General features: G+C 36.2%; 1 protein-coding gene across 1 annotated transcript in view; it reads left to right on the top strand.

Annotated features, from left to right (window-relative positions):
• Positions 1-2,305: 2,305 nt before the first annotated feature.
• The window catches only part of LOC129033724 (putative uncharacterized protein SLC66A1L), a 39,848-nt gene continuing 16,423 nt past the window's right edge, over positions 2,306-25,730 (top strand). Inside the window, exons 1-3 of the mRNA XM_063661416.1 lie at positions 2,306-2,388; positions 20,268-20,397; positions 21,045-21,133. Coding sequence (XP_063517486.1) covers positions 2,306-2,388; positions 20,268-20,397; positions 21,045-21,133 — 302 coding nt within the window. The remainder of the gene's footprint in view (positions 2,389-20,267; positions 20,398-21,044; positions 21,134-25,730) is intronic.

Here is a 25,730-nt window from a genome sequence, read left to right on the forward strand (position 1 = left end):
GTCCTTTGGGTATATACCCAGTAATGGGATGGCTGGGTCAAATGGAATTTCTAGTTCTAGATCCCTGAGGAATCGCCACACTGACTTCCACAAGGGTTGAACTAGTTTACAGTCCCACCAACAGTGTAAAAGTGTTCCTATTTCTCCACATCCTCTCCAGCACCTGTTGTTTCCTGACTTTTTAAATAAGCTTTCTGCCCCTTGCTCTTGCTCAATACCCTCTTGAACACCAATAATCCTTAGATTTGGCCTTTTGGAGTAACTTTCTATGTCTCGTAGGTAATCTCCATTTCTATTCATTCTTTTTTCTTTTTTCTCCTCTGACTGTGCGTTTTCAAATAGTTTGCCTTTGAGATCACTGATTCATTGATTGTTTCCTCTGCTTTATCCATTTTGCTGTTGAGAGCCTCTACTGAATTTTTTCAGTTTTGCAAATGTATTTCTCAGTTCCAAGATTCTGATTTTTTAAATTATTATTTCAATCTCTTTGTTAAGTTTCTCTGAGGAATTTCTAAATTTCTCTTCTGTGGTTTTTTTTTTTTTAGAGATCACTGAATGTCATTAAAACTACTGTTTTGAAATCTTGACCAGAGAGCTCACATATCACCATCTTGCTAGGGTTAGCCACTGGTTTCTTGCGTTGTCCATTTGAGGAGGTCATGGTTTCCTGATTGTTGATTTTCTTGTGGATGTACATCTATATGTTCACATTGAAAGATTAGTTATTTATTCCAGTCTTCTCTCTAGCTTCTTTTAGTTTTCATTAGATATAGATGCTTGGAGATTCTTTGTAACTCACCTATTGAATTTCTTAATTTTTTCCCTGCTAGGTCACTGCCTCCTTTTTGATACTAGATGATATTGAAAGCCCAGTTTTGCTCAGCTCTAACAAGTGATTGGACCACTGTGTGTCCTGAGTGGGGCAGGTCTCAAGAGGGATATCCCAACAGTGTGGGAAGGCTGGCTGAGTTTCATGCTCAGAGGAACTTTGGAACATACCTGCTCTAACATGGTGCTGCTCAGCAGCCATTCTTTTGGCTGAGTTACAGAGCAGTTTTCAGGGACGGGAGTGAGTGTTCCACCTTCTCCCATTGTTTCTGGCTGTCTTAAGGATATTTCTTCCTTCAGGCACTCATGATGCTTCCTGTGGGTTGAGGCAGGGACAGGCCTCCTACCAGAGAACTTAAGATGGTAGAGAAGCTTGTTGTCAACCACAGTTTCACTTTTTCTAGTGTAGAAACCATGAGTCAGAGGGAGTTTTTACGTGTTTGATGCTGGGCAGATTTCAGGAAGAGGTGTTGCAGACATGAAAATCTGATTGTCTTACCATCAGCATGGAGCTCTTTTCATTTCTCTGTGGCCCTGGGAACTAACTAGTACTCACAATTGAGTTCTGGGATATTATTAGTGATAATCTCAGTGCTGTATATATATTTTTTTGTTTCCTGTAGTGGAGAATGAAGTCAGCTTGCTTCTATGCCACCAGTTTGGAATACAAGGAACTAATCTTATTGAGTCCCTACTGTTTTCCAAGCACAGTATTGGTTTCTTTACATATGTTCTCATGTTTACTCTTCACTCATAAATACGGGAATTGATGCTCAGGATTTCACTTAATAAAATCATTTGATAAAAAATGGCAGAGACAAAGTTTTAACTAGATCTATGTCCTATCCCCAAATTAATGCTTTGCCTTCTAAACTTTGTTGCTTTATCATTCACATCTTTATAGAAATAATTTTCTTATGGCAGTTAAGTATTATTTGGTGCCTTATTAAAAGTAGAACCATGCCCCCCATTAATTCTGCGAGCCATGTTGATGTTTTATGCCAGATCATAAGGAAGGAGCAGAGTGGAGTATAGAAACAAGAGTATTATCTGACTTGGAAGACTTGGGGCCTGCTTTTCCCCTTGTTCTGACACTGAGAAAGAAACTGTTGTATTACTAAGACGGGGAAAGCCAACCACAGATATCTCAGATATGGCAGTATGATGGCTTTTCAGGAAAGGAGAGAAATTAACAAGACAAAAAGGTTATCTGTAGCAGTTTAACACATAACTTTAATGAAGTGAGGAGCAAAAAGTAAATATATATATATATATATATATATATATATATATATATATATATATACTCCTTCAGCAAGTGGGCAAGGTAAGTTTTAAAAAGATTTTGAGTAAATAAGATGAATAGGAGACCAGAGATTCATACCGGGCCATTTTACTAAGACACAGAGATCCATACTTCCCATTTTGAAAATACTGTCTTCCTTACACAGTCTTCTACATTCGTGCTGTGGAAGCTATGAAAGTTGTAGGAAACTATAGAGTCAACACTGCAAACTCAAGCACTGATAGGTCCAGAGAGCACTTGACCTGTCTTAGAAGGTACGATATTGTGATTATACACATTAGTTTTTATTTACGGTTTCTGCCTCATAACTCCCATAGCCCTTGTTATAATGTTGGGGTGCTTTAGGCCTCAGAAGTTGGCTTCAGTAAATAGAATCTCTCTCTCTGACCTTCTCCTGCTTGCCTTTCACCTGCTTCTTTTTCTCCCCCAGGCAGGCTTTTCAAACTAAAAATATACTCTATCCCTTACCTTTCTGTCTAGGAGCTGATCGTAAAGAAATTCTTTGACTTATCTTGTCTGATTGTGGGTCATAAGACCCTCATTTCAGAAGGGGTCCTGCTCCATACCTGAAGGAAGGAATGTATACAGAGAGGCCATGAAGAATCTGAACAGAAAAGGCCTTGCTGAGCTTGTCCATTCAGTCTATTAGTATTAGATTATGCACTTTTTGTCCAGTCACATTTCTATACAGTTGTCAATTATCGCTGTCCAGTGAAGTCTCTGTAAAAGGATCAAGAGAACAGGGTTTGGAGAACTTCCAGGTAATTGAACACATGGAAGTTCCTGGAGGGTGATGCACCCAAGAAGGCATAGAGGTTCTGTGCTCCTTTCTCCATACCTTGTCCTATGCATATCTTCTATGTGGTGTACATGGGTGTCCTTTGCAATATCCTTTATAAGAAACTGGCCAACATAAGTTAAATGTTCCCCTGAGTTCTGTGAGCCACTGTCACAAATTAGTGGACTCTGAGGAGGAAGTCATGGGGACTCCAGTCACAAGCACATGTAAAGCAACCTGGAGCTTGCAATTGGCATCCGAAAGGACGGGACAGTCTTGGGAACTGAGCCTTCAACTTGTAGAATCTGACACTATTTCCAGGTAGACAGTGTCAGAATTGAACTGAATTAGAGGACACCTAGCTGATGTCTGCACAGAATTGCTTTCTTGCTTGTTTGGTGTCTGGGGACAAACAAACACCATACATTTGGTCACATAATTTTGTGTTGTTGGTGTGGCAGCCGAGGAAGGTCAGTTTGTGTTTTTTCCACTCAGGGAAGGTGAAGCTCCTTCTCAGCTCCAGCCCATTGCAGTTGTGGAAAAATTACTCCAGTTGCCAGATTTTCCCATTTCTAAGACAAGCCCAAATTTTCTACTGATATTTGGAATTGCCTTGTTTTTAGATATTGACAATCAATTTTTAAAATTTACAACCAAAGCTCAGAAAATTACCCAGTTCCAAGCTATATTTGGCCATAGCCCTCTGGTATTTGCCTGCAAAATAGATCTTAGGAGAGAAGGATGCAAAATTGAAGCTAGTAGCAGAAGAGGTTTAAGAGGAGTAAGATGTGAACTGGGTGTACTGCCTTGGCAAGGTGGCCTGTGATTCCTGGCCCCACCAGTGCCTGTTTCTGGGTTGTCAGGAAGGACCTTATCTCAGATCCTAGTTTCTAAGCTCCTCTCCTACCCAAGGTGGGTCCCAAGGCAGCCCTCCACTGTCTGGCTTTAGATAAGACCCTATAGCAACAAGCCAATGGATGACCCTCTCAGACCTATTGTTATCTATATGTGATCTTCAAGGCTGTGGTAGAGAATTCCCTTGTAAAAATTAAAAAAAAATGCAAAAGCAAGTGGGAAAATTTTCTTTTTTCTGTGTCAGTCGATAGTGACCATTAGCCTTCTCCCCATCCCACAAAATTTCTCTTCCTTGCAAGAACCAGAAACTGTAGCCTGGAACCGTGTGTGATGGAGATGAGGTATGTACTGAGGTGCCCTAGAATAAAGAAAAGTGGAAATCTCTCTGGATGAGATCCTCATGCTAGACTGTAGCCCATGAACTGGCAACACTGACCACAGGAGTAGAAATGTTTATGATGCTCGACTTACATTGTCTGTCATTGATGTCTGTGTGCTTGGCAATTTGTACATGGTGATCAGACATCACCAGGTCTCGTGCCTGCACCCTATTATGAGTTCAAGACTCTCTTGAAGTCAGTGAGAAGAATAGAAAGTAGGATGCTATATGATATTTGAATAGTATAGCACAGAGTATAAAATTTTTTGTGTGTGCTATGAAAATTCTTTATCTGATACTTCTAACTTTGTCTTAATTAATGTCTTTCATTCGGTGACTTCTGTTAAGTTTGCTCTTACATGGTCTGAGGAAATTGTGAAAGTGTGTTTTTTAAGCAAGGGAGAGAGTCAGTACAGAATTTCTAGTGAGTACTATTTACCTTTTTGGTGTTTGATTCTTGGTGATTGCGATCTACCAAGATTGGATTTTATTTAGAATTTCTGGGAAAATACTAATGTAATAGCACATCACTGTGGAAGGAGTGCTACAGAAGTTTTTACGGAAACCTGTTTAGCACTTTAAATGCCAGCGGATTTTTTAAGGGTGACCTAAACTATCAACAACCATAACAAAATCTGTTTTGCCACCCTACCATGGTGGCTGTGTAATTTGTAGATGAATCCTTGTCAGAAAGCTGGACTGACCTAAATGTAAGTATATTCTTTGATGCCTAAATTGCATCTTGAATTTCTAACAACAGGATGGCACATATGAAATATTCGCAAGAGCCTACTAACATGCTTCATAGACTAGCACTTACTGGCTGTGGTGGACTGATATTGCTGTGTGTGATGTGTGAGATGTGTGAACTTTCTCGTTTTATACTAGCAAACAATTTAGAAGAGTTTAGAAAGATTGAAACTGTCTGAATATTTGTGTCTGAATGAGAGTTTTGGAATAAGACTGTTTTTTTTTTTAAGAAAAAGATATTTAATCACATAATTATATCCCAATTCTTGTAACAAATGTCCAAAAGTCAATGGAAATTAATTTTTCTGTCCTCTGTACCTTTCGTACCATTTTTTTAGAAAATGGCTTTATTAGAGAACACAAAAACAAGAGGGTCAAAACAAAAACAAAAGATAATTCTTTGAAGAATTCAACAAAGTGACAAATCTTTAGCTAAACAAACTAAAAAAAGAAGAGAAGGTACAAAAAAATAAAATCAAAAATTAAAGTGGGAACATTTCTACTTACCTTACAGAAATAAAAATGATTACAAGAAAATAGTGTGGACAATTGTAGGCCACCAAATTAAATAGGTTGGATGAAATGGACAAATTCCTAAAAACACACAGTCTACCAAAACTGACTCAGAAAAAATTAAAATTCTGAACATATCTGTAACAAGTAAAGAGATTGAATCAGTAATCAAAGTTGTTTTCTTTTCAACAAAGAAAAGTCCAGGATTAAATGGCCACACTGGTGAATTCTACCAAGCATTTAAAGAGCATTGGCATCAGTTCTTTTCAAATTTTTTCCAAAACATAGAAGAGGAGACAACTAACTCATCCTATGAAACCCATTTTAACCTGATAGCAGAGCCAGACAAAGATAACCACAAGGAAAGAAAACTAGGGATCAATACCCCTCTGAATATAGATACAAAAGTCATTAACAAAATACTAGCAATCTGAATTCAACAGCATATTGAAAAGATTGTACACCATGACCAAGAGGGATTTATCGCAGGAATGCAAGGGTGGGTCAACATAAAATTCAGTGTAATTTTACATTGAAAATTAATCAATGTAATACACCATGTTAATAGAACAAAGGAAAAATGCCACATGATCATCTCAATTGATGTTAAAAAATGCATTTGACATAATCCAAAACACTTTCATCATGAAAATACCCAGACAGCTAGAAACACTGGGGAACTTACTTAATATAATAAAGGGAATTTATGAAAAACGCTCAATGGTGAAAGACTGAAAACTTTCCCTCTAAGACCAGAAATAAGACAAGGATATCCAATTTCACCACTACTGTTCAAAATTGTACTGGAAGATCTAGCTAGGTCAGTTAGGCAAGAAAAAGAAGTAAAAGGCATCCAAATTGGAAAGAAAGGAAGGCATCCAAACTATCTTTTTTTACCGATGACATGATTCTATGTATATAGAAAATTAAAAAAATACTATAGCTAATAAATGAGTTACTAAAATCTCAGGGTACTAAATCAACACCAAAATCAGTGTGTTTCTACACAACAATGAACAATCTGAAAAGGAAATGAAGAAAATAATTCCATTTACAACAGCTTCCAAAAGAATAAAATACCTAGGAAGAAATTTAACCATGGAAATAAAAGACTTGTACACTGAAAATTACAAAACATTGCTGAAACAAATCAAAGAACTAAATAAATGAAAGGACTATGTTCATGAATTAAAATGCTTAATATTGTTAAGATGCAATACTACCCAAAGTGATCTACAAATTCAATGAAATTCTTATGAATATTTTAACAGCCTTTTTTTAATTTACAGAAATGAAAAAGTTAATCCTCAAAGCCATATAGAATTGCAAGGAGCTCCAAAATGCCAAACAATATTGAAAAAGAAGAATAAAATTGGAGGACTCATAATTTCTGACTTCAAAACTTAACTATAAAGCTACAGTGATAAAAACACTGTAGTACTGGTATAAAGTGGACATAAAAAATCAATGGAAATAAACCAATACACATATGGCTAATTGATTTTTGACAAAGGTGCCAAGACTATTCAATAGGAAAAGAATGGTCTCTTCAATAATGTTTCTGGGATAAGTACACATGCACACACAAAAATGAAATTGGACTCCTACTTTACACCATATGCAAAAATTAACTCAAGATGGATCAATGGCCTGCATATAAGTGCAAAACCTTAATACTCTTAGAAGAAAACATTGGGGTAAGTTTTTATGGCCTTGGGCTCAGTAATGGATTTTTAGATAGGACACCAAAAACTTGAGCAACCAAAGAAAAATGAAATAAATTGACCTTCATAAAAATTAAAATCCTTTGTGCATCAATGAATATTATCAAGAAAATGAAGACAATTCATAAGATGGGAGAAAATATTTGCCAGTCATATATCTCATAAGCGTCTAGTATCTATATTACATAAAAACTCTTACAACTCAAAAACAAAAAGACAGACAGCCCAATTTTTAAATGGCCAAAGGACTTGAATAGATATTTCTCTAAAAGAATATACAAATGTTCAATAAGCACTTGAAAAGATATTCAAAATCGTTCATCATTAGTCATTAGGGAAATGCAAATCAAAACCACAATAAGATAGCATTTCACATCAACTAGGAAGACTATAATTTAAAAAAATGGAAAGTAGCAAGTGTGGACAAAAATGTGGGGAAACTGGAAACTCTACTATTTGGCTGGTGGGAATGAAAAATGGTTTAGTGACTTTGGAAAACATTTTGATTGTTCCTCATAAAAATAAGTAGCTTTACCATATGACCCAACGATTCCACTCCTGGATATAAATGCCAAAGAATTTAAAATATGTGTTCAAACAAATCTATGTACATACATGTCCACAGCAACACTATTCACAGTAGCCAAAAGGTGGAAACAACCTAAATGTTCAGCAACAGATGATGGATAAACAAATTGTTGTGTATGCATACAATGGGATATTATTCTGCTATAAAAAAGAATGAAGTGTTGATACATGCTACAATGTAGATGAACCTTATCAGCATTATGCTAAGTGAAAGAAGCCAGACACAAAATGTCCCATAGTATATGACTTTATTTATATGAAATATTCAGAATAAGTAAATCCATAGAGATAGAAAACAGATTGGTGGTTGCCAGGGGCAGTAAGATGGGGAATGAGGTATTACTACTTAATGGGCATGGAATTTCTTTTGGGTGGTGAAAATATTTTGGAACTAGATAAAGAATATAGTTGCCCATCGTCATGAATGTACAGGAAACCAGTAAGTTGTACACTTTAAAATGGCCAACTTTACATTATGTAAATTTTACCTCAATTTTTAAAAACCTACTTAGGAATGATTCTCATGTACTAAAATGCACCCAATTTAAATGCATGTCAATAAATTTTGACATATATACAATTTCATGTAACAACCACTTCAATCAAAATATAGAACATTTCTATTCACCTGAAAAGTTTCTTCGTGCTCCTTTTCAGTCATACTACCACCTTGAACTCCTAGCCAGACAAACACTGATCTTTTTTTCTCACACCATAGATTAGTTTTTCTTATACTAAAACGTTTATAAATCAAGTATGTGCTTATTTTTGAAGGCTAGCTTCTTTTACAGTATGTGAGATTTGTCAAATTTGTTGATATATCAGTAATTCATTCCTTTTTAATCCTAAACAGGTGCCATTGTATGACTAAGACACAATTTTTTTACTCAGCTATCTATTTGTGTTGTTTCCAATTTTTGGCAATTATGAATAAAACTTTGATGAACATCTGTGTACAACTCTGTGGTTGGTATGTTTTTATTTCTTTTGGGTAAATTCCTACAAGTGGAATTGCCAGATCATAAGGTAAGTATATGTATGTTTAGCTTTTTTTTTGAGACAGAGTCTCATTCTGTTGCCCAGCCAGGCTGGAGTGCAGTGGCATGATTGCAGCTCACTGCAACCTCTGCCTCCTGGGTTCAAGAGATTCTTGTGCCTCAGGCTCCTGACTAGCTGGGATTACATGCATGTGCCATCAGCCCAGCTAATTTTTGTAATTTTAATAGAGACAGTGTTTTGCCATTTTGGCCAGGCTGGTCTTTAACTTTTGGCTTCAAGTGATCCACCCACCTTGGCCTCCCAAAGTGCTGGGATTACAGGCGTGAGCCACCATGCCCAGCCTGCTTTATTTATTTATATTTTTAAGCCAGCCTTTTTTTGTGAGTACTTGAAACATTTTACACTCCATCAGTTGGGTATGAATGTCATATGTTCCAAATCCTCACCAAGAGTTGGTATGATCAGTCTTTAATTTTAGACATCATAATAGGTGGGTAGTTGTATCTCATTGTGGTTTTAATTTGCATTTCTATAATGTTATATGATGTTGAGCTTATTTTCACATTCATTTGCTATCCATATGTCTTCTTGGGTGAAGTATCTGTTCAAATTTTTGGCTCATTTTACAATTTTTTAATTATTGAGTTTTAAGAGCCCTTTATATATTCTGGCCACAAGTTCTTAATTAAATATGGGATTATTCAAATATTTTCTCCCAACTTATGGCTTGTCTTTTCCCTCTGTTGAAAGTATTTCAAAGAGCAGATGTTCTTAGTTTTAGTGAAGGCCAATTTATCTTTTTTTTCTTTTACATTGTGCTTTGGTGTCTTACCCAAGAAATCTTTGCCTAATTCAGCATCACAAATTTATTATTCTGTGTTTTTTTTTTCTAGATGTTTCATAGTTTTAGATTTTACATTTCGCCTGTGAGGTATTTGGAATTAATTTTTGTATAGAGTATGAAGTATGGATGGAAGTTTCTCTGTGTATAAAGTATCTGGGTTATTTTTTGTTGTTATTTTTCCTGGAAGCTTTTAAGATTTTTTTCTCATTATTATTTTTATTACTGGTTTGTAGCATTGTGATTTTGATATGCCTTAGTATGGTTTTCTTTTATTTTACTGCTTGCAGTTTTTTGGTTCTTGAATTTGTGGACTGACATTTGTAATCATGCTATTGTAAGAGATATTGATACTTTAATTTCAATTTTCAATTATTTGTTGCTGGTGTGTAAAAATAAAATTTGATTTTTATATATTGATCTTGTACCCTGCAATATACTAAACTGACCTGTTAGTTCTAGTAGTGTTTTCATAGATTCTGTAAGTTTTCCTTCAGAGATAAACAAACCCATTGTCTGTGAACAAAGACAGTTTACATCTTCCTTTACGTTCTGTTTGTCTTTAATTTCTTTTTTTTGTGTGTTATTGCCCTGGCTCCAACCTCTGTTACCATGTTAAATAGAAGTGGTGAGACCGGATTTCCTCACCTTCTTCCTGATGTTACAGGGAGCAGTTTTTTGTATGGGCCTAATTTTGCCTCACTATTAAGGCAAAACTTTTCTTAGTACTCTACCCAATGTGTTGTGAGTTATTAGGTTTTCCAGTCTGAATAGTGAAAACAGGCACTAGTCCGGCTCTGCTGGAGATCCAGAGAGTTTTCCTTCTAATCTTTTAGGATGTTTTTCCTCTTGATCTTAGGTAGTTCCTTTACATGGATATACTGATAAGTATTTAGTTGATGATTTGAGAGGGATTGTCCAGAGTTCTCTCTTTGTGCAGTTCTATCCTTGCTGGGACTCTATTCTGCAAACTCTAGCTCTGTGGCCTCCCTGAACTCCCAGTTCTTTCTCCTCAGGGCGATCTCCTGACATTTTGCCTTTCCGATATTTGTAACACAACCTTAAGACTCTCTCCAGGCAATAAGTTAGGGTAATCATAGGGTTCATTCACCTCCTTTGTTTGAGGTTTCTCCAGGTTCTCTGTTCTTCATTGCCTGATGTCCAATGCCCCTAAATCATTGTTTCATATATTTTGTCCATTTTGTGATTTCAGGCATGATGGTGAATGTAATCCCAACTTATCACTGTTGAAAGCAGATGTCCCAAATATCTTTTGTTATTTGTTTCTCATTTATTTTTGTTGTGGCCAAAAAACATAATCTGTATTATTGTGATACTTTAAATTTATTGAAACTAGTTTTATGCCCTGTCATGTGATTTCTCTTGATGAATGTTCCATTTACTTTAAATGAATGTATCCTCTGAACATTATAATGTGTGTAATGTTCTATAAATGTCAATTAGATCAAGCTGGTTGATAGGGGTTTTTTTTGTGCCTTCTCTACACTACTGTTTGTTAAGAAGACATCCTTGCTGAGTCAATAAGAAGTTAGCTAACAGCACTGTTCCATCAATCACTGAGAGAGAAGCATTGAAATCCTGAATATACTACTGGATTTGTCTTATTTCCCCTTTTAATTCTTTCAGTTTTGCTTCATATATTTCAAGTTTCTATATTAGGTGCATAGACATTTAGTATTGCTATGTCTTCCTGAGGAGTTGACTTCTTTATCATTATAAAATGTCTCTTTTTTCTTTAGTAATATTTATTGTTCTGAAGTCTACTTTTTCTGAGTATTATAGCTAACTTAGTTTTCTATGATTTGCATTTTATGGTACACTTTTTACAAAATCTTACTTTTAACTTTGTTTTTTACCATGTTTGTATTAGTCCTTTTTCATGTTGCTGATAAAGACATACCCAAGACTCGGAAGAAAAAGAGGTTTAATTGTACTTACAGTTCCACATGGCTGGGGAGGCCTCAGAATCGTGGCGGGAGGTGAAAGGCACTTCTTACATGGGGCAGCAAGAGAAAATGAGGAATATGCAAAAGCAGAAACCCCTGATAAAACCATCAGATCTCACAAGACTTACTCACTGCCACAAGAACAGTATGGGGGAAACTGCCCCCATGATTCAAATTATCTCTCACTGGGACCCTCTCACAACATGTGGGAATTATGGAAGTATGATTCAAGATGAGATTTGGGGAGGACACAGAGCTAAACCATATCATTCCACCCTGGCCCCATCCAAATCTCATGTCCTCACATTTCAATACCAATCATGCCTTCCCAACAATCTCCCAAAGTCTTAACTCATTTCAGCATTAACCTGAAAGTCCACAGTTCAAAGTGTCATCTAAAGCAAGTCCCCTCCGCCCATGAGCCTGTAAAATCAAAAGTAAGCTAGTTACTTCTTAGATGCAATGGGGATACAGGTATTGGGTAAATACAGCTGTTCCAAATGGGAGAAATTGGCCAAAACAAAGTGGTTACAGGGCCCATGCAAGTCCGAAATCCAGCGGGGCAGACAAATATTAAAGCTCCAAAATGATCTCCTTTGACTCCATGTCTCGCATCCAGGTCACGCTGATGCAAAAGGTGGGTTCCCATGGCCTTGGGCAGCTCTGCCCTTGTGGCTTTGCAGGGTACAGCCTTCCTCCCAGCTGTTTTCACAGGCTGTTGTTGAATGTCTGTGACTTTTCCAGGCAAATGGTGCAAGCTGTCGGTGGATCTAACATTCTGGGATCTGGAGGATGGTGACTCTTTTCTCACAGCTCCACTAGGCAGTACCCCAATAGGGACTCTGTGTGGGGGCTCTGACCCCACATTTCCCTTCTGCACTGCCCTAGCAGAGGTTCTCCATGAGTGTCCTGCCCCTGAAACAAACTTCCGCCAGGGCATCCAGGCGTTTCCATGTTCTGAAATCTACGTGGAGGTTCCCAAACCCCAATTCTTGACTTCTGTGCACTCGCAGGTTCAATACTATGTGGAAGCTGCCAAAGCTTGGGGCTTCCACCCACTGACGCCACAGCCTGAGCTCTACGTTGGCCCCTTTCATCCATGGCTGGAGTGCCTGGGATGCAAGGCACCAAGTCCCTAGGCCACACACAGCACAGGGACCCTGGCCCTGGCCCACGAAACCATTTTCTCCTAGGCCTCTGGGCCTGTAATGGGAGATGCTGCTGTGAAGATCTCTGACATGCCCTGGAGACATTTTTCCCACTGTCTTGGGGATTAACATTCAGCTCCTCATTACTTATGCAAATTTCTGCAGCTGGCTTGAATTTCTCCTCAGAAAATGGATTTTTCTTCTTTCTTTCTTTTTTTTTTTGAGACCGAGTTTCACTCTTATTGCCCAGACTGGATTTCAGTGGTGGCACGATCTCGGCTCACTGCAACCTCTGCCTCCTGGGTTCAAGGATTCTCCTGCCTCAGCCTCCTAAGTAGCTGGTATTGCAGGCACCCACCACCACGCCACCTGGCTAATTTTTTGTATATTTAGTAGACACGGGGTTTCATCATGTTGGCCAGGCTGGTCTCAAACTCCTGACCTCAGGTGATCCACCCACCTTGGCCTCCCAAAGGGCAGGGATTACAGGTGTGAGCCACCATGCCCAGCTGGATTTTTCTTTTATATCACATTGTCAGGCTGCACATTTTCTGAACTTTTATGCTCTGCTTCCCTTATAAAACTGAATGCCTTTAACAGCACCTAAGTCACCTCTTGAATGCTTTGCTGCTTAGAAATTTCTTCCTCCGGAGACCCTGAATCATCTCTCTCAAGTTCAAAGCTCCACAAATCTCTAGGGCAGGGGCAAAAGGCTGCCAGGCTCTTTGCTAAAACATAACAAGAGTCACCTTTGCTCCAGTTCCCCATAAGTTCCTCATCTCCATCTGAAACCACCTCAGCCTGGACCTTATTGCCCATTTCACTATCAGCATTTTGGTCAAAACCATTCAACAAGTCTCTAGGATGCTCCAAACTTTCTCACATCTTCCTGTTTTCTTCTGACTCCTCCAAACTGTTCCAATCTCTGCCTGTTACCCAGTTCCAAAGTTGCTTCCACATTTTTGGGTATATTTTCAGCAATGTCCCATTCTACTGGTATCAATTTCCTGTATTAGTCCGATTTCACACTGCTGATGAATGCATACCTGAGACTGGGAAGAAAAAGAGGTTTAATTGTACTTACAGTTTCGCATAGCTGGAAAGCCCTCAGAATCATGGTGGGAGGTGAAAGGCACTTCTTACATGGCAGCGTCAAGAGAAAATGAGGAAGATGCAAAAGTGGAAACCCCTGATAAAACCGTCAGATCTCTTGAGACTTATACACTACCGTGAGAACAGTATGGGGGAAACCACCCCCATGATTCAAATTATCTCCCACCGGGTCCTTCCCATAACATGTGGGAATTATGGGAGTACAATTCAAGATGAGATTTGGGTGGGGACACAGAGCCAAACCATATCAATGTTCATGTTTTCTTGTAGCTTCTTCAACATATGGAGTATATCTATAACAATTAAATGCATGCTAATTTCAACATCTCTATCATTTTGGTGTCTGTTTCTATTGACTAATTTGTTTTTCTTCACTATTGGACACATTTTTCTGCTTCTTTGCATGTCTTCAATATTCAATTGGATGCTGGACATTATGTTCAACAATGTGACAGTCTTCCTTGAAAACTTTTAAGAGTATTGGTGTTTATTTGGGCAAGCAGCTACTTTATTTGAAAATAAGTTTGATAATTTTAAGGCTTGTTTTTAAACTGTGTTAGAGTGGGTCTAGCATAGCCTCTACAGCTTGTTTACCCTTACTCTGAAGGCACAGTCTTTTTGGGTGCTTTATGAATGTTCCTTGTCTTCTAAATAATCTCTTTCCCCTGCCTGTTCAGAACTCAAATGTCTCTTAGTCCTGTGTGAGCGCAGTAGTTTTTCAGTTAATAGTACCCTGCTAGCTTTTCTCTCCTTGGTAGTTGTTTTTTGCCTGACTTAAAGGAGTTTTGCCCTACTTTGCCTTCCTATTCAGCCAAAGGCACAGGTGACCTATGTGCAGATTTCTGGAGTTCTTTTTTGGAGCCTCCTCCTCTTTAGAACTCTGAACTATAATTTCTGTTTCTCACTCTCACAATGTTTTATTTATGTTTTTTTGTTGTAAAAATCACCTCACATAAAATTAGCCCTATGAATACATTTTTAAGTGTAAAGTATTGTTAACTATATGTGCATTGGTTGTACAGCATATCTCTAGAACTTTTCCATCTTGCATTGCTGAAACTCTATACCCATTGCACAGCAATTTTCCACTTCCCCCTCCTCACACCCTTGTAACCACCATTTGATAATTTGCTTCTATGAGTTTAACTAGTTTAGATACCTCATATAAGTAGAATCATGCAGTATTTGTGCTTCTGTGACTGCCTTATTTCACTTGGGATGATGCTCTTTTCCACAAGAGTTTGAGAAGGATTGGCATTAACTTTTTAAATGTTTAATAGAACTCTCCAGTGAATCCTTCTGGTCTTGGGCTTTTCTTTGTTGGCAAGTTTTTGATTACTAATACAAACTCCCTACTCATTGTAGGTACAGTCATGTATCATATTTGATCAAGATTCAGTCTTGGTAGGTTGTATATTTCTAGGAATTTGTGTATTTCTTCCAAGTTAAACAATTTGTTCACATATAATTGTTCATAGTAGTCTTTCATAACCTTTTTTATTTCTGTGACATCAACTGCAATGTCTTTTATTTTTGAGTTCATTTATTTAAGTTTTCTCATTTTTCATAGTCTTGCTAAGTAAGAGTTTGTCAATTTTGTTAACATTTTTAAGAAATCCTTAGTTTTGTTGATTTTTTCTTACTGTTTTTCTATTCTCTTATTTTATTTATTTTTCCCTAATTGTTATTATTTTCATCCTTCTGCTAACTTGGGGCTTTTTTGTTCTTCTTTTTCTAATTTTTTTGAGGTGTAAAGTTAAGCTGTTTGAGATTTTTTTTTTAATGTAGGCATGTACTGCTATAAAATTCTTTCTTAGTACTGATTTTGCTGCATCCCATAAATTTTGGCATGTTGTGTTTCCATTTTCATTTGTCTCAAGGTAATTTCTAATTTCCCTTTGGTTTATTCTTTGACTCAATTGTTATTCAGCAGTGTGTTAGTTACCACATATTTGTGAATTTTTCAGTTCTTTCTTCTGCTATTGTATTCTAGTTACATTTCATTGTAGTTGGGAATAATACTTGGTATGATTACAATCTTAAATTTGTTAAGGCTTGCTTGTGATCTGAGGTGATTCATCCTGGAGAATGTTCTCTGTGCTCTTGAAAAGAATATGGATTCTGCTTCTCTAGGGTGGAATGTTCTGTATATGTCTGTTAGGTCCGGTTGGTCTATAGCCTTGTTCAAGTTTTCTGGTCCCTTATTAATCTTTTATCAGGTTTGCTGTATCCATTATTGAAAGTGGGGTATTGAAATCTCCTACTATTATTGCACAAGTGTTTCTCCCTTCAGTTCTGTCAACCTTTGCTTCATATATTTGGATGCTCTGATTTGGGTGCATACAAACTTATAATTGTTCTATTTTCTTGGTTAATTAATCTTTTTGTCATTATATATTGTTCTTCTTTGTCTCTTATGACAGATTTTGACTTAAATTCTATTTTGTCTGACATAACTATGGTCACATCTGGTCTTTTTCAATTACCATTTAAACAGATTATCTTTTCCCATCCTTTTACTTTCAGTCTATGCGTGTCCTTAAATCTAAAGTTGGTCTCCTATAGACAGTATATAGTTTAATCTTTTTTCAAAATCCATTCAGTGACTTTATGGCTTATTTGAGGAGGTTAATCCATTTGTATTTAAAGTAATTACTGATAGTAAAGTACTTATTATTAACATTATATTAATTATTTTATGTTTATCTTGTAGATTTTTGTCCCTTTTCTCCTCTCTATCTTCCTTTGTGTTTCATTGATTTTATTTTTCAAGTGGCACATTTTGATTATTTTCTCTTCTGTATTTTTTATAGATGTTTTCTTTGTGGTTACCATGGGACTTACATAAACTATCTTGTATTTATGACAATCTATTTTATGTTGATAACAACCTTAACATCAATTGCATACAAATACTGTATTATCTTACTTCTACTACCCCACATACTTTATATTATTGATTTCCCATATCACATCTTTTTATATTGTGTATCTATTAACATTTTATAGTTATATTTATTTTTTGTACTTTTATTTTTTAAATTAAATACCAGAGTTAAATGTTATTTATTCACCACCATTACAGTATTTCAGATTCTGCATTTGTCTATATATTTACCTTTCCCATGAGTATTATACTTCCATATTCTTTAATGTTGCTTTCTAGCATCCTTTTATTTCAACTTGAAGGACTCTTCTTAGTGTTTTTTTTTTGTGAGGCAGGTCTAATGGTGATGAATTCTTTCAGCTTTGGTTTATCTGGGAAAGTCTTTATTTCTCCTTCATTTCTGAAGGACACTTTGTCAGATAGAGTATTTTTAGTTGGAAGTTTTAACCTTTTAGTACTTTGAATATATCATCCCACTTCCTTCTGGCCTGCAAGGTTTCTGTTGAGAAATCCACTGATAGTCTCATGGGGGCTCCCTTGGACATGACTCTTTTCTCTTGCTGCTTTCAAAACTCATTCTTTGTCTTTGAATTTGACAATTATATTATACTGTGTCTCATTGTGATCTTTTTTAAAATTTTTAATTTGTATTATTTTTTACTTAATTGATGTACATAATTGATGTATATGTTTATGGGGTACATGAGATGCTTTGATACAGGCATGCAATAAGTAATACATCATGAAAAATGAGGTATCCATATCCTCAAGCATTTATCATTTATGTTATAAACAATCCAATTATACTCTTTTAGTTATTACAAAATGTACAATTAAATTATTGTTGACTATAGCCACCCTGTTGTACTATCAAATACTAGGTCTTATTCATTCTATGGGTTGGCTCTTCACTTTTCTTTATAATGTTCTTTGATGCACAAAAGTTTCTAAATTTTGATGAAGTCTAATTTATATTTTCTTTTGTTGCTTGTGCTTTTGGGGTAATGTCTAAGAATCTGTTGCCAAATCCAAGCTCATACATATTTATCCCTATGTTTCTAGATTTTATAGAGTTATATAGATTCTCAAATTTAAGCTTTTTATCTATTTTGAGTTAATTTTTGTATGTAGTGTGAGGTAAGAGTTCAACTTCATTCTTTTACATGTAGTTATTCAGTTGTCCCACTGCTATTTGTTGAAAAAAGTATTCTTTCCTTATTGAATGGTCTTGGCTCCCTTGTCAAAATCAATTGACCATAGATGTATGGTTTTATTTTTGGACGCTCCATTCTATTCTATTTATCTATATGTCTTTTCTAATGCCATTACCACACTGTTTTGATTACTGTCTTTGTCATACATTTTGAAATTATAAAGTATTAGTTCTCTAACTTTATTCTCTTTATTCAGAGTTGTTTAGAGTATTTGGTATTCTCTGCAATTCCATATGAATTTTAGGATCAACTTGTGCAGTTTTGTAAAAGAGGCAGTTGGAATTTTGATAAGAACTGCATTAAATCTGTAGATTACTTTGGGTAGTTTTGCCATCTTAACAATATTAAGTCTCCCAATCCATGAATATGGAATGTCTTCCTATTTATTTAAGTCTTCTTTAATTTCTTTCAGCAATATTTTCTAAGAAAAAATATTACACAATATTTATTTTTTTACATTTAATTTTTACAGATTTGGAAACAATTTGTAGCCAACTTCAGTATGAATCAAAGCATTATTTTAAAAGGAAAGATTCATTCTGACATTAAATTGCATTTTCCAAGAACCAGCAACATCAACCATCCAGACTTTAATTATGGAATCACAGGTGCAACTGCGTATCTCCTCAGTAGAGGACAGGAAGATTTGTGTGACTGGGACTTTATGGATTTGGCATCTCCTGCAAGATGTGTGTCCAGCTCCTGGGAATACTGGAGCATGATTATAGAATTGGTTTCTATTGTCTGTTTTCTGTTTGTTGCTCTCCCATAAGTTCAGAATCTTGGATTTCAAGTCTATAGTGTAACACTCTTGTTCATAATTTCTTATTTTAAAAACATGTTTAAATATTTTTATAGTAAATATTTTTTCAAACTATTTGGGCTTGCTATTGAACAAATGTTCTCTTTGTATTGTATATTTTGAAGGTGCTAAAAAGCATCACTCTAAAACATTTTGGAATATAACAGAAAGGTTGTTAATACATTATACTGACTACCTTTTTTCTTAATTAAGATATACAAATCTTTTATATTTAGTAATCAGAAAGGCAATAAAGCATATGTACGTTACCTCTTCACCATCCTATGTTGAATTCCTTTTCAATATGTTCTTTGATAAGAGTAAAAATTTAAATAGTCTTTGGTGAGATATTGTATTATGCTATTCTTTTCTTGTGGGCATGGGGATAATTTAAAAAAAAAAAAAATCCAAGCAGTTCAGTCCTACAGGGGAAAGTTTTCCATCCTTGCTAAGTTTATTTATAATTAGAAGTCAGATACCAACTATATCTACCCTAGAAAAAAAATCTCAACCAAAAGAGAGCTGCCTCAAAGGAATTTGTAAAATATGTGTGCCTAGATGGGTCATCTGTTTATAAAATACTGGGAAAAGGTAGAAAATACAGTCAGTCCTCAGATGCTTTGGAAATCTGAAACATAACAAAAAGTCTTTTGAAAATCACATTGGTATATATACCATTCACCACTGCTTAATGGAGGAATAACTTGGCATTGATGTGAGTGGGATTATGGTCTCAGATGTGAATTCTGGAAATATTAACTTTTAGGTAGTATATGTGGTAGTGAAAGGTTATAAATTTGGAGTCAGGAGCTTTAGGCTGATTCCCGGTTCTACCACTGGTGGCTTATGGTCATCATTTAGCCTCAAGTGGGGCCACCCAATTCAAACCTTGGTCAACTTCCTGCAATAAACACTTCTGATTTAAAAAGTTAATCTTACTTTATGGATATGGAAAGTGAGATTCTGAGAGATTAAGTAATTGTCTGATGTCCCACAGGTGATAAGCCATGTCTTCAGTCTTTTGGATCCCAGGACCCAAGATTTTTAAAAATGTTTCTGCATAAGAGGTGGCATCGTAGGGAGCCAAATAGATTTTCACATTAATTTCTCTATTTGTCCACCTGTCCACCTGCATGTGGGCAACTTGATTAGAAGTAAATTTAAAAGAAAAAATAGATACTGGCTGAAAATATAATCACTGATAAACACTATTCTTATGTTTTAGTGATATATCTAGTCTCTCTAATTACATGACTTAATATCTTCCCCCACTATGAGGCCAAGAAAGAATAAACAAGTACTTAGGACATATATATAAAAATTCCAATAGGAAAGATAAAAGGCAGAGATAAGAGGCATTAATGTTTTAGTATTGTCACTGAGCTTTTTTTAGGTTTTAGATATGTTTGCTGTGTGCTATGAATGAAGACGGGTTAAAAAGAGTCCTAGAGGCTTAAATGGAAGTGAATGAGATGTCTTATTGCTGTACATCATTGGTTTTGTTTTTGTCTGGTGTTGAGCTGGCTCATTAAGTTCTGTGCTCCAAGTGTTTATTTGTCTATTGTCACTTTCCAGTCAGCTCTCTGTAGCCTACAGAAATGGAAGAGTGGATGAAGCAGTCTCTCTGGGTTTTCTGCTTTGCTGGATAGGTGGAGAACTGACAAATTTCAAAGGCTGCTACCTGATTAACCAACTGCCTATTCAGGTAAAACTTTCTCCAGATTTATCTTCAAAAGAGTGAAGGTTCTGGGTTATGTGTGCATGGAGGGCTTCATGTGTAGAGTTGACAAATTTAGCAAACAAAATACAGGATGCCCAGTAAAATTTGGATTTCAGATAAACAACAAATAATTTTTTAGTATAGACCTGCTCTAAATATTGCATAAGTGTTCTGTATCTGACAACCCTCTTAATGTGGCAAATTTTTTATAGTAGAATAGAGGCCTGTCTGTTTTCAGATATATTTTAAAAGTCTACATCCAGTTTTAATTCCTTTTCTTCATACAGTTTTAGTATTTTCTTGCCTCAAGGTAGCTGAACATGATATGTTGCCATTAGGGGATTCTTATTCTTTTCTATACTAAGGTTGAACAATAATCCACTGATGCTGACACACAGTCTACAATGAGAGTCATGATTAAAAATATAGTCAGTGGCTATAGGCAAATATTTCTACAGTAGTATTCAAATGAAAAAAATACAGTGGAATATTTGTAAGCTTTTAGAATACTTTGTTAATGTATTTAATCATGTAAATGACTTTGTCACCTTCATTCACTATACTATATATATTGGATAATGGTGGCTTGGGATTTTGTATTTATGGATGTCCATCCTTATCTACCACTCCAGATTTTTACAGCCATCTTCGACATGAACACGGATATTATCATACTCTCACAATTCATGTACTATAGGTTAAAGAATCAGAAGAACAAAATGTAAGATTGGTAATAGTTCATTCCAATACTTCTATTTGTAATAGAACATTTTCTCATTTAAAAACCAATAGAACATTTTCAAGTTATTTTTAATGAGTAAGGCATATTTTGATAAGACATAACATTTCTCTCAACCATCCAAGTGAGTCCTTTGAGAATTTTTAGATGTGGCACATTTAGATTCCATGTTATTACATTTTTTTTTTCAATTGGTCTGTGTCATTGGACACATTAACACATCTATGTTATTGGAAAATAAACAGAAATGATTAATCAGAAAAAGGAAAGAGAGATTGGCAGGAATAGTCAAATGCTTTTAGAGGTTTCTGCAGGTGATAAGCAGTACCACTTTTCTCTTGTGGCTAATCTAAAAACATATCCTCCACAAGATAATAGCCACAAATAGTTTTTAAGTGCTTACCATTTTTCAGTCCTGTTGTAACTTATTTAATCTTCACATTGCCCATTGGGACAGGCACTATTTTAATGTTCAGAGGCTGGCGCAGAATAGGCCTGCAATATAGATTTGCTGAATAACTGAATACTATTATGTTTATTTTTGCTTTGATTGCTGTGTTTTTAAATGACCGTTTCTTCACGTGTGTATGTATAAGCCAGCCCAACAATGAAATTTGCTTTTATCTATGTACCTATGAGAGTGGCTCCATTTTTCCCCTTGGGATGGGTGGAGCATATTTTTCTACTGCCCTCTGGTGGTTGTAACTATTACAAGGGTGGGAACAGCTATTCGAATCTACAAATCAAATACAAATCCCACTGGACACTAGAGTGAGGAAGGCAGGATGACCCCCAGTTGTGTACCAGGCGTGGTGAAAGACCTTTTATATGTGCTCCTTGAGCTCACTTATTTTCCATGGCAAACTCCTTTATACAATTGAGGAAATTGAGGCATCAACAAACTGGACTGAGGTCACATAGCCAGCTGGTAGAGGGATTACATCTCAAAATCAACCTAAGGTGATATAAGGTATGTATCAAGCTGATTTACAGTGTAATTGGTGTCATGTGAATCATAAGCTCTATAAGAACAGGGACTGTCTGAGTCTTGTTCCAGACTGAGTACGTAGCCGACATTCAGCAAATAGTGGTGGAATGAATGAATTATAAAATATATGGAAATCTCCAGTAAAGCATTTGGTACTTAAAGGGCACCCAATCAGTTCCCTCCCCTGTGTCATCCCCTACCACCACCAAACCTACTTTAAGTATATTAAATAAATAATGGCATCAAGAACTAAAGTAAAGGAACCATTTGGTAAAAGGTCACTAAGATAAGGGACATATATATATATATAAATAGTCACCACCATAACTAGTTTAATCTATCTGGAACTAATCCTGAATTTCTGTGGCAAACAGTCTAAAACAGTATGACAGGCCAGCTCTCTTCAATTTACTCCCTCAGGGCTAAATTGAGCAACTCACACAGTTTATGAGGTTTCTGGAACAGAGTTTTGCTTAGCTGCACTATCTTCTGTGGGCAAAGTAGACTGAATTTGGAATGCTGTTAAACTTAGGGTCAATGCAGAGTTCAAAAAAAATTAAGTTTCACCAAGGAACATGTGCTCAATGGGCTATCCAACCTGGAATGTTGAGGGATAAAGTGAATCCTTCAAATACAAAATGTGTCTGAAGGTAATTTTTTATTGAAGTCTATTGTCTTAACATGTGGTTGTAATATATGAGAAGACATGAGCCCTACCTTTGCAGTTATAACTCTACAAATGTTTTAAAATAAATGCTTCATCAGTCTTTATGTTAAACAAGTGGGAATGATTTAGCCAGAATGTTGCAGTCAGATATCTGTGTGTCTGATGTCTGCTGATGCTAACCCTAGTACAGATGCAACATAACTAAGAAATTAAAAATAGAATGTACAGGTTAAAGCTGCATGGACTTACCCTGCCCCTACCGACCCATGGTAGATGATTGTCTGGTTTATAAGGAAACATGTTTTCTACTTAAACATAGGTTTTTGTATGTTTGTTAGCATGTGGTTTTTGGTTTTGTCTTTCACTTTTACTAAGATTCTGCATCCCAGTATTTCCTAGCTTCCTGAATAAGAGTGTTCAGTTTGACCACCACTCCTGGAAGTTCTCAAGCTTTTATCATTAACTGATAGAGTAAGAACATAGCCAGCCACTGCCCATGGAGAAAGAGTCACTCTGCTGTGTATAGTTAATAGTTATGGATCAGGTGCTTTTTGATTTTTTTCCTCAGCTTTCCAAAATGTACCTTGACCTGGCTCTGCTGATTTAAACTTTGAGTCATCTAGATGCAGATTTAGGAGATAAGATCCATAGGATGTAATGATTTAATTTACAGTCTCTTGGAGTAGGGGCATAAATTATTTAGTTTTGCATTCTTGGTTGCTAAGAATGTAGGCGTTCAGTAAGAGTTTGTCAATTAAATGACTGCTCTTCTATATCTCTGGAAACCTGCTTGGCATGTTCCAGTGGTGCCTGGGTTTTTCATAGTCTCTTTGCTTTTTATGTCTTAAGCTCAGGGCTTTTTGCTTCCTCTCTCCTTCTCTCAGAGGCCTGAAACATGCTCCCTGTTGCTGCCTTTAATTTCTGTTGGCTACTGTTGCCACTGACACCACTTTTAATCTCCTCTGATCCTATTCTGTGCTATCGTCCTACTTCATTTCTTCAGTGTTCTTCTTTCTTGTCTGCTGTTCCCTCCCAAGGCCTGTCAGCACTAGGATGGATGCATTGAGCTTGTAAATGCGTAGCTGGGCAATTAAAGTCACACTTTCCTTTCCTACAATTGATCCAGCCAATCACAACTGTCCATCAGGTGCTTTCTGTGGTTATCCTATTCTCAGATGCACTTAGTGATCTTGAGTTCTAACTAAACAGCATATTTTTTTCTGGATGACGTTTGTTGTGTAACCATTCTGAAAACTCAAGTAGTCTGGACATTAAATACCAGATAAATGGTATTTAGCTGCAGTAAATATGTGTGCCATTGGATATCATTTCAGCAGCTTGTGACAGTTGTTCACCATTGCCCTGGTTGTTTTTAAGCACTAGGGGGTAGAAGCCTGCAGAATTTATGTGTGACTTGGGTGCCAGTTTGCATTATGCTGTCAGTGGCAATACCAAGTCTATTTTTAATGAAGAATCAACATGAGACTTTAACAGAAGCAAAAAAGGTAATCTTTATTTGAAAAGCCCATCAACTCTTTGTTTTAGATCCATTTTTTGGTCACTTTAGAAATATTTTTGCAGAATTTTTCATTGTTGTTAATTTTATAGCCTCCACAAAAATATTGTACAAGTGCTGAGGTTAGTCCAGGAAGTATTTTATTTCAAAAATGAAATGACAGAATGCCAGGGCTCAATCCCTGCCTCTCTCCATGTTCTCCCAATAAAAAATACAAGAAAGAATTTTTATTAACTTTTAGAAAAACTTCTAAGAAACTTCAATCCTTTGGGATTTCGCAAGTAGTGTGCTTTAATATATTAGAATTGACTGGGGCTCAGTAAGATCCTGAAAATCCAGAAAGCACCCTCTTTCCTTTTGGGATGCAGGCTGGTGGGCAGAAAGGCTTGACCCAGACTGAGGAGACCCATTCTTCTGGTGAACCTGCCCACTTGGCCCATCTACAGGCAGGTACTGAGAGAGAGAGTTCTGCGGGGTTGAACCAGAAATCCGGATGGAAACCCCATAGATACACTTACACTGAAGTTATTTTTTCCAAATCTTAAGTGCCATTATTCAAAGCAACTTAGCATATCCACATGCATGAATAAATGATGTTACTACTTGATTAGGGAATACCACCCATCCTAGAAAGATGATTAATATTCATTGGCCTCCAAAATAACAAGGCTACAGAGAATAAATACTTCCACCCTAGTTTTGTCCAATGACCCTCCATTTCCCTTAAAATATTTAGATTCTAATGTATGTTTAGATTGATCCTTAATACTATCAATCTTTTTATGTTACTGCTTTTAGGATGCTGTTGGCATAGTTGAAATGTTAGGCTTTATTTGTGGCTATGTATTTTGTGTAGTCTACTTGGGATCTCGATTTCCCCAACTCTATAGAAATGTAAGAACATTATTTGCTCTGTTTGTTCTGATGAATCAAAAGTGCTTCTTATGACTTTGTGTCTACCTTTGGAAGAGATCTTGGAATTCTGAGTAGTGCTTTTGGGACCAACAATATGGAAGTCAAAGTCACAAGAATCGATTCTTGATCAATTTTTTGTTTGTTTGTTAAGCTCCTTCAAGTTTAGGCAGCAGAATTTAGATCAGCTGGAATTGTTGTCTAAATCTGTTTTCCTGGGTTTACATATTAATGGCAGTGTAATGAAGTCACAATAAATTATACAAAGCATTTGGCATGGATGTTGTGGTTGTGTTCAACTTGTGAAAAAGTCATGATTCCCTTGCACTTTGCAACTAATATACTTCATTGTGGCAACCTAGAAGGGACCCAACGTGTACATGTGTACTTTATCTCTCTGAATTTTCAACCACCCATGGTTTATTTGAATTTCCAATAGTATATTCTTTTATTTACCACAGGTCCTGGAAACTAAAAACTCTAACTGAATTTCTGA

This window comes from Pongo pygmaeus, chromosome 2, assembly GCF_028885625.2.
Source record: "Pongo pygmaeus isolate AG05252 chromosome 2, NHGRI_mPonPyg2-v2.0_pri, whole genome shotgun sequence".
In the NCBI taxonomy this organism is placed as follows: domain Eukaryota; kingdom Metazoa; phylum Chordata; class Mammalia; order Primates; family Hominidae; genus Pongo; species Pongo pygmaeus.